A 9,591-nucleotide genomic window follows, 5' to 3' on the forward strand; every position below is an offset into this window, starting at 1 on the left:
AACTGTAGCCAAGGCTGCACTAAGATCTAGCAGGACCAGAATCGAGCTATCCCCCTTGTGTGCAGCCAGGAGCAGGTCATTAGTCACCATTCTCTATTCTATTCTATTCTTCTATTGCATTCTATTGCATTCCATTCTATTCCATTCTATTCCATTCCATTCCAATCTATTCAAATATTTTCCATTGTATTCTATTCTATTCTATTCCAATCTATTCCATTCCATTCCAATTTATTCTATTCAAATTTTTCTATTTTATTCTACTCTATTATATTCCATTCTATTGCATTCTATTGCATTCCATTCTATTCCAATCTATTCTATTCTATTCCATTCCAATCTATTCTATTCAAATATTTTTTATTCTATTCTATTCCATTTCAATCTATTCAAATATTTTCCATTCTATTCTATTCTATTCTATTCTATTCTATTCCAATCTATTCCATTCAATTCCAATTTATTCTATTCACATTTTTCTATTTTATTCTACTCTATTATATTCCATTCTATTGCATTCCATTCTATTCCAATCTATTCTATTCTATTCCATTCCAATCTATTCTATTCAAATATTTTCTATTCTATTCTATTCTATTCCAATCTATTCTGTTCAAATATCTTCTATTTTATTCTACTCTATTATATTCCATTCTATTGCATTCCATTCTATTCTATTCTATTCCATACCAATCTATTCTATTCAAATATTTTCTATTCTATTCTATTCCATTCAATCTTATTCTATTAAAATATTTTTAATTCTATTCTATTCTATTCTATTCTATTCTATTCTATTCTATTCTATTCTATTATGTTCTATTATGTTCTATTCTATTCTAAATATTGATGCAACTTGCGAAACAAATCTCTTTTCTTTTAAGTCAGGGTTAAAATATTGCGTTTATTGCGTGGCGTTTGTCGGAACGTATGACCATATCTACATGTAAAAACACCTTTTTAGACAAAGAGGAACGGAAAGAAAACTACCACGGTTCCTCTGTTGATGCGGAATGAATTCCGTACCTTTATTTTGAAAGGTCTCCCCCGGAAGCGAGCGTGCTTCAGCTGCTGCTGAAGGAGACTGAGTGGAACCGAGTCCCTTTAAGGACGGCTTTTCCCCCAAAACTTACCAGACCCACAAGCTCGGAGGGAGACACGTCCTGGGTGCTGGTTCCGTAAGGGTTTTTTCCAGGAAGTTGTGAGTGTAACCCCGCTTCTGCGTCTAGCGGCTGTTTGGACCTGCTTGGACTCATTTAACGGAGAAAAAGCAGCAGAATCCGCTCATTCCTGAAGTTGACGGACCGTCGAGGTGGCAGAGGTAACGGTGTACGTGATTTGGCGTTTTTCTAGCCGGCCAACAGAGTCCATTCATCCACTGTTTGGAGAGAGGAGGTGATGTAGCTTGAATTTGGCTGCAGGCTGCTGAGGGTTTGGGGATAAAGAGCTCATTTTCCTCTCTGTCAAGCCTGATTTATGGTTCCGCGTTAAATCGACGCAGAGCTTACGCCATAGGGTACGCGGCGACGCGCTACGTACGGAGCGCGTCGCCGCGTACCCTACGGCGCGGGCTCTGCGTTGGTGTAACGCGGGACCATAAATCAGCCTTCAGACGTGGCTGCAGAAATGAAAGAGTCTTTATTTGCCAGCAGGCTGTAACGGTACTGCAGGTAACACATCACCAGGATGAGCAAGTCAGAAGGCTTTAACCGGATTACTTGATTAATATTTAGATGTTTTGATTGTTTGTTTGCTGTCAAATTGTCTGTGGGGGTTTAGATTTTTAAAGTTTATGTGTTAAAATGATGAGAAATGCACTTTATTTTCAGTCAATCATGACTTTGACCATAACTTTACTTGCTTCTTTAAAAAAAAGAAAGATGATACTTTTTTTGTGTGTCAAACTTTTACATCTGTATTTTCTTAGAAGTGATCATAGGAAGCATCTCTTCCCCCCTAACTGATGGGGACTTTTAACCCTTGTGCTGTCTTTGGGTCAAGGGAGGGTGGAGGGGAAAAAAGAAGGAATGAAGGAAGAGGGGAAAAAGAAGGAATGAAGGAAGTAGGAAAGGGAGTAAGGAAGGGATAAAAGATGGAAGGAAGGAAAGAAGGAAGAAAGGAGAAAAGAAGGAAGGAAGTAGGAAAGGGAGTAAGGAAAGGAGAAAAGATGAAACGGAGGAAAGAAAGAAGTAAGGATGAAAGGAGAAAAGAAGGAAGGAAGTAGGGAAGGGATAAAAGATGGAAGGAAGGAAAGAAGGAAGAAAGGAGAAAAGAAGGAAGGAAGTAGGAAAGGGAGTAAGGAAAGGAAAAAAGATGGAAGGGAGGAAGAAAGGAGAAAGGAAGGGAGTAAGGAAGGGAGTAAGGAAGGGAGTAAGGAAGGGAGTAAGGAAGGGAGTAAGGAAGGGATAAAAGATGGACGGAAGTGGGAAAGGGAGTAAGGAAGGGAGAAAAGATGGAAGGAAGGAAAGAAGGGAGAAAAGATGGAAGGAAGGGAGAAATGAAGGGAGGGAGGAAGGAATGGAGAAAAGGAAAAAAGAAGGGAGGGAAGAAGGAAGGAATGGATAAAAGAAGGAAGGAAAAGCAAAGAAGGTACTAAAGGAATGAATGACGAAAGGGAGGTAGGAAGAAAAAGGAGTAAAGGAGGAAGGGAGAAGGAAGGAGAGAGCATGGCAGGAGGAAAGAAGAATAGAAGAATTGGGTCATTTTGACCCAAAGACAGCACAAGGGTTACCGTAATCAAGCTTGACATTTACGTATTCATGCGTTTGTCTCCAACAGATGTTTCAGATAAAAAGGATCTGTTGCATTGGAGCTGGGTATGTCGGGGGCCCAACATGCAGCGTCATCGCCCAGATGTGTCCAGACATCACTGTGACCGTCGTGGATGTCAACGAGTCCCGCATCAAAGCCTGGAACGCTGATACGCTCCCCATTTATGAGGTACAATATCAGCATTATTACACAAAGAAAGAGAGCTAAAGGTGAAACATGATCAAGTATGATTTTGGATCAAAGTTGAACTCTGACAGCGTATCAGAATCCGTGGATTCACCTTTACCATCTGAACTTTGTCATCCAGATACAAGGCCGGCCTGTTCATTAATGAGACTCGCGCTGGTTTGGCATCCAAACGTCTGACCTCAGTACTCAGTGGCCACGCCTAATGTCTCAGTAGGGTTGTCAGCATTACGAGGCACATTTGACGTGTGCTGGGGGCGGATGTTCCTAGGCAACTGCTCCAGCCATTGTTTGTGCTAAAATACTCCATCATGGGTTAAATGAGACAGAAATTAGTCCCAGACTGTTTTGCAACTAAACTGCATCAAGCCAGCCACAAGGTATTGCATCATCATGACTAAAGTCGGTTGGCGTCATCTGTTCTTAGATGTCTTGGGTGTTGTTGAATGTTTTTTTTTTTGTTTTTTTCTCACTTATTCACTTATTCCAACTTCTTCTCATTTCAGCCGGGACTGCAAGAGGTGGTTGAGTCATGCAGAGGGAAAAATCTGTTCTTTTCTACAGACGTAGACTCGGCCATCAGGGATGCTGACCTCGTCTTTATCTCTGTGAGTCTCCCAGTTTGCACTGCACTGATGTAATGCAATGGTTTCCTGTTGCTCAGAAAGCCACGTTTCTGCCTTTTCACCCTATAACCAGTACTCGAGTTGAGGGGGATGAGGGGGGATGGCATCCCCCCTGAAATAAAAACGGTCAAAATCATCCCCCCTGTAAAACTGCCATCCCCCCTTTCCATCCCTTATGTCATTTCATCAATGAATGTGGTTTTACTGCTATTTCAACATTTAGAGTCATCACCAGAAAAATAACACCAGAAAAATAACTTATTTGACAATTTTCACCTGTTTCAAGTAAAATTTAACTTGAAATAAGTAGAAAAAATCCAGCCAGTGGGACAAGATGTATGTTCTCATTACAAGCAAAAAAATCTTGTTCCACTGGCAGATTTTTCTACTTATTTTAAGTGAAAATCTACTTGGAACAGGTTAAAATTGTTGTTTTTTCCAATGATTGGTCTTGTTTTAAGTGTAATGAGATTTTTTTACTAAAATGAGACATTTTAAATATAAATAAGACAAATATTCTTGTTAAGATTTTGAGTTTTTGCAGTGATCCATTTTACTTATCCTGTGAAGGACAGAGTCATATTGATAAGTTCAGAAAACTGTTTTTTATTGTTGTGTTTTGATGTATTTGATGTAAGCCCAGTGGATATTTAAAGCTTACAGAAGGCTGCATTTAACTGCTGCTATGTCATTCCTGCAGTATTTCTGCAGGTGTTTTGGTCAGTGCTATTATTTGTAATATATTGTATTATTTGTAATCAGCACAAATTATCTGTCCCCATATGATAAAATCCACCATCCCCCCTGATTTTTTTTTTTTTTTTTTTTTACAACTTGAGTACTGCCTATAACTGAACCTCTTCCGAAGGTCAACACCCCGACCAAGACCTACGGCATGGGGAAGGGTCGTGCTGCTGACCTGAAGTTCATCGAAGCCTGTGCTCGGCGGATCGTCGAGGTGTCTGATGGCTATAAGATTGTCACGGAGAAAAGCACGGTCCCTGTGCGCGCCGCCGAGAGCATCAGACGGATATTCGACGCCAACACCAAACCCAGCCTCAATCTCCAGGTGGGTGTTTTTATACTTTTACTGAACTCTCAAGATATATCTCGTGTCTAAAAATGTGCCGCTGCTCCAGGTGCTGTCCAACCCAGAGTTCCTTGCAGAAGGAACCGCGGTCCGAGACCTGAAGGAGCCGGACCGTGTCCTGATCGGTGGGGATGAGACAGAGGAAGGACAAAGAGCCATCAGGGCACTTTGTGCCGTGTATGAAAACTGGGTCCCCAAAGCGCGAATCATCACCACCAACACGTGGTCGTCCGAACTCTCCAAGCTGGTGAGCAACGCTGTTCACTCTCATACCTCTATTTCCAGTGAATTTCCCCTAAACAGTATCTAATAATTGATCATTAATAACTTAATAAGGGTTTATTTTCTTTGAAACTGAGAAACCACCATAGGTTTGAGGAAGTTGATTGTTTTAGAAGGCCGGCTATCAGAAACACAAAGATGATAAATTTACTATTTACAGTCATATTATTACTTATTAATTGTTTGGATGGGTAATGAATCTGTTATTTTCTGGATTTTGCAAATTATTTAACAATAATTAACAATTAATTATGACTGTCACCCTTTTGTAAAGCCTGTGGTCAAACACACTCCGACTCTTTAACATTTTCTGACATATCAGTAAAGAAAAAACTCTTTAGGTCCACATACATAAATGACAGCATATCAGACATTTGAAAATGACCTAAACGAGTATTTGTCAATGAAATATCTTTTGCCCTAATCTGTGACAGCTCTGTTAATGGAAAATGAAAACTATTAGACTCACTCTCGAGAAATTTGCACCAGTAGTTTATTTATTAATCAAGTTGAAGTAAAAGCGTACTTGTAGTTTGGTTTCTTTACTATTGACACGTTGTTTTCTCACCTTTTTTTTGTATTTTGTCACTGCATAATCTGCATAATAAAGTGTGTTTGTGTGTGTGTGTGTAATGTCCAGGCTGCCAATGCATTCCTGGCACAGAGAATCAGCAGCATCAACAGCATCAGCGCTCTGTGTGAGGCCACTGGCGCCGACGTGGAGGAGGTAGCCAAGGCCATCGGCATGGACCAGAGAATCGGCAGCAAGTTCCTCAAGGCCAGCGTGGGTAAGGAGTCGACCAACAAAGTCTGTGTAGGATGCGTGGCATCTGGCAGCATACGCTGCACTCAAAGGGGAAGAGAGAAATATCGATTCTTACAATTACAAAGCTAAAAATAACTGTCAAAGGCTTGAAACGAGGCAACCGGAGGAATGATTTGACCCCCAGTTGTCTTGTTTCATGCCTTGAGTCACCTTGACCTGGATGACTGAGAGTCTCCTTTGGGATAATTAAAGTTTTTAAATGAGATATGTTGTAAATGTAACATCAGTTGAGTACAGACTTGACGTGTGTAACCCCGGGCAGGTTTCGGCGGGAGCTGTTTCCAGAAAGATGTCCTCAATCTGGTGTATCTGTGCGAGGCCCTCAACCTTCCTGAGGTGGCGTCCTACTGGCAGCAGGTGAGAACGGCACAGTAAAGCACGTCGCAGCCTCGCAGGAGGCTTTATTTCTCTTCTTATACTCATTTGTGATTTTGCTCAGGTTATAGACATGAACGAGTACCAAAGACGACGCTTTGCCTCCAGGATCATCGACTGTCTCTTCAACACTGTCACTGGAAAGAAGATTGCTCTGCTGGGCTTTGCTTTCAAAAAAGACACAGGTGACACTAGGTTAGTCCCCTTGTTTTTTTGGTCTTCTATTTTTTTTTTTTTTGTTTCAATTCTGGAAAGCTTTTGAAGATTGACCTTTTAGCTATCTTGGTTAAATAATAATCCACAACGGCATTTCTACTAGACGTTTGTGTAAAAACTGCACGGTCATCGGTTATCTTTTACTCTACTTGTAAACTTGCCAAAGGATTTGTCTGTGAACTATGACCCAGCTTTAATGTTTGTGTTCGTTGTTGTTTCGCAACTCCAGGGAGTCGTCCAGTATCTACATCTCTAAGTATTTACTGGATGAAGGAGCCAAGCTGTTCATCTATGACCCCAAAGTTCTTAAGGAGCAAATAATTCATGACCTCTCGCAGCCCAACATCTCAGGGGACAACCCAGAGAGAGGTAGGTGTGTCTGTGTTTCACACAGGAGCAGCTTTAAGACTCGAGCTGGTACTTTTCTGAAAAACATTTGAACACTGAAAGTCTTTAGTCAAACTTCTGAAGAAACTCTTTATACTGAGGAAAATATTTGAGGTAAAAAATTTGGCTGAATCACTGAATGTGTTTCAGTTTAAAATGAATGTGTCTGAAATGAATATTCTGGAAATGATTTAGCACAAGTGTCTTGAAAGTAGGGATGTGTATTATCAATTGATTATCGATAACTTTTTAAGAATTTTGTCACGTCTTATGTTTTTTGAAAAAAAAAAAGCTCAATTTTACTGTTCTGAAGTTACTAGCAGGGAACAAAACTCATCGTGGTTCTCCTAGAGTTGCTTCTAGAATGGGAACACAACGCTGCTCTAGAAATAAAACGTGTACATGAAGAAAGCACAGCTTGGTTTGGGAGCATTTCAAACTTAAAAACACTGGTGCATGGCTCCATTCACTTTCTTAAAACGAATAAAATAGAGTGTGTATGTGTGTGTAAATATTCTGATTACCTTAGATAACTTTTCAGGATAGAGGTCACTCGATGGACTAGCTGGGCTGTTTGAGTCGAGCAATCACGTGACTTTTTGGGCAGTTTTTCCTTTCCCCCCCCCCCCCCTAATTGATTTGGAAAAAAAAATTTTTTACACCCCCACCCCCACCCATTTTCTCACCCAGTGTTCCTACCCAAGTCAGTCCTGGGTATTGATCGCTCTACCAACCCTGGGAGGGCCTAGAAATAAAGAAAGAGCAAACCAAATCTCCTCCTTACTTGAGAAGTGAAACGGCCGCTTCCTTTCACCAGTCAGGGTGGGGCTTCTCCGGCCGTACATAGTGCACGGAAGGATCACATTTTTCCAGCCAGATCCTCCCCACCCCATCCGGCGCCCTGGCTGGCCAGAGGGGGCAGTGTAAAGCCCAGGACTGCTGCATGTTTTTGTGAGGGTAGCTCACATTGCTACCCCAAGGGAACACGGGGAGAACATGCAAACTCCACACAAAAGGCCTTTTCGCCAAGTCATGGGGGAACTTAACACGCCCTCGGCACCAACAGCGTCCCTGGCGAGAATTGAACCCAGGACCTTCTAGCTGTGAGGCAGCTGCACTACCAGCTACGCCACTGTGCCCCGAAAAAAAAAATTGAGTTTTAACAAAAAAAAATCAATTGTTGTCTTATATCCCTCTAAAAACAAGACAATTTCATGTCATCTTGACTTTACTAACGATGTCGCTGCCCCTCAGAAAAGAAATCAACAATGAACTAAATCATGTAGTTGCAAATTAAAGAGGTGTTTATTTTTATATGATAAGACACTGCTGGAGCAGTTAAACCTAGATTAAACTTAGTTTATTAGTATGAATATGAGCTCATAAATCTGGTGGTTATAAACAAGTTTAAAACAAACTAGGTGGGGGGGGGGGTGTATAAACTGAAAGGTTTTAGGTGATTTCCTTCTGATTCTTCACTGTGATCAATGATACAATTCATACACTAACACTGATCATTTTTATTTTCTAGTGTCTGACCTGGTGACTATAACCTCAGACCCGTACGAGGCTTGTCAGAGTGCGCATGCGTTGGTCATCTGCACTGAGTGGGACATGTTTAAGGTCACAACCGCCTTCAGCCACCTCAGAAATTCCCTTTCTCCCCCTCATAGCTTGGATTTAGCGCTCACGCTTCTCTAACTCCTCACAGGAACTCGACTACGAGAAGATCTACAAGAAGATGCTGAAGCCGGCCTTCGTGTTCGACGGCCGCAGGGTGCTGGACCACCTCCACTCCCAACTCCAGGGCATCGGCTTCCAGGTGAGCAGAAACAAAAAAACCGCACGTCCTTCTCGTAGAAGGCGAAGGCGTAAAGTTAACTGCTCTTCTCTGGCCGCAGATCGAAACCATTGGAAAGAAAGTGACGGCGGCGAGGATTCCTTACACCATGGGAGCTTCTTGTCCTCGCATCACTGCTGGCGAACCTCCCGCCAAGAAGGCAAACGTCTGAAGCCGATTTCTCCCCCACATGACATGACGCATTCCTCTCTCAGCCTCGTCAGAGCTACAACAGGAGGCTGGAGGTCCCTCAACGAAGAGTCCTGCTCCTCTGTTGGCAAAAAGACTCTGACCAGAGGGGCCGAACGAGCAGCTAATGGACACTTTAATCAAATGTGATTATTTTTATGATAAACCATTCCAGATTCTCCGTTTACTTTTTACATTACATGCTGCGCTTCATTTAGCACAAATCAAAGATGAGCTGTCTGCTGTACGTGTTTTTAAAGAACTGTATATGCTACCTTTTTACATGACCTACTGTATACTTTTAGTAATATTCAAAATTGCAGTTTTACAAAAATATTTTTATAAAGCATCTTGTATGTCTTCTCTGTCGGACTGTTTCAAGGGCCAATGCAATAAAAGTGTGAGGTGTATCCTTAATTTGAGCTGTTGATCATTCAAAACAAGTGAAAACCACCAAATTACGACTGAAGATTTTTAATACTTTAAATACAAATATACATTTTATATTTTATTTCTAACAGATCATTTGAAGAATCACTTGTTTCCCAGACGCAATTTTTTTTTTTTTTTTTAATCTAAAATCATCTTGTTAGGAAATGCAGATTTGATGCAAGGGATTTTTGTAATCTTGTACTTGATGAAAGTATTTTTTTTTCCCTGACATAAAACACTTGAACACAATATCCAGAGTCCTTGAACAGATTTTATATCTCTACTCCTGAGTTGCTGGAAACGGACTAAAAACAATTCCTGCCTCATTAAATCGTGAGCAAAGTAGCAGACTTCAAAGCGCTCCGACTCA

At 41.2% G+C, this 9,591-nt stretch overlaps 1 protein-coding gene across 2 annotated transcripts; it reads left to right on the forward strand.

Annotated features, from left to right (window-relative positions):
* Positions 1–1,069: 1,069 nt before the first annotated feature.
* Positions 1,070–9,292, forward strand: ugdh (UDP-glucose 6-dehydrogenase). Of its 2 annotated transcripts, none has more exons than XM_061709994.1 (12): positions 1,070–1,329; positions 2,779–2,940; positions 3,465–3,566; positions 4,453–4,653; positions 4,724–4,921; positions 5,597–5,744; positions 6,045–6,139; positions 6,222–6,352; positions 6,603–6,742; positions 8,292–8,383; positions 8,472–8,582; positions 8,662–9,292. In XM_061709994.1, the coding sequence occupies exons 2-12, from the start codon at positions 2,779–2,781 to the stop codon at positions 8,770–8,772; spliced, it is 1,491 nt and encodes a 496-aa protein (XP_061565978.1). In that variant the 5' UTR covers positions 1,070–1,329; the 3' UTR covers positions 8,773–9,292. The 2 variants fall into 2 exon arrangements, with proteins under 2 accessions (XP_061565978.1, XP_061565897.1); XM_061709913.1 differs by having other exon boundaries at positions 1,071–1,321.
* The last annotated feature ends 299 nt before the right edge of the window (positions 9,293–9,591 follow it).

Source organism: Cololabis saira, chromosome 1, assembly GCF_033807715.1.
Source record: "Cololabis saira isolate AMF1-May2022 chromosome 1, fColSai1.1, whole genome shotgun sequence".
Taxonomy (NCBI): domain Eukaryota; kingdom Metazoa; phylum Chordata; class Actinopteri; order Beloniformes; family Belonidae; genus Cololabis; species Cololabis saira.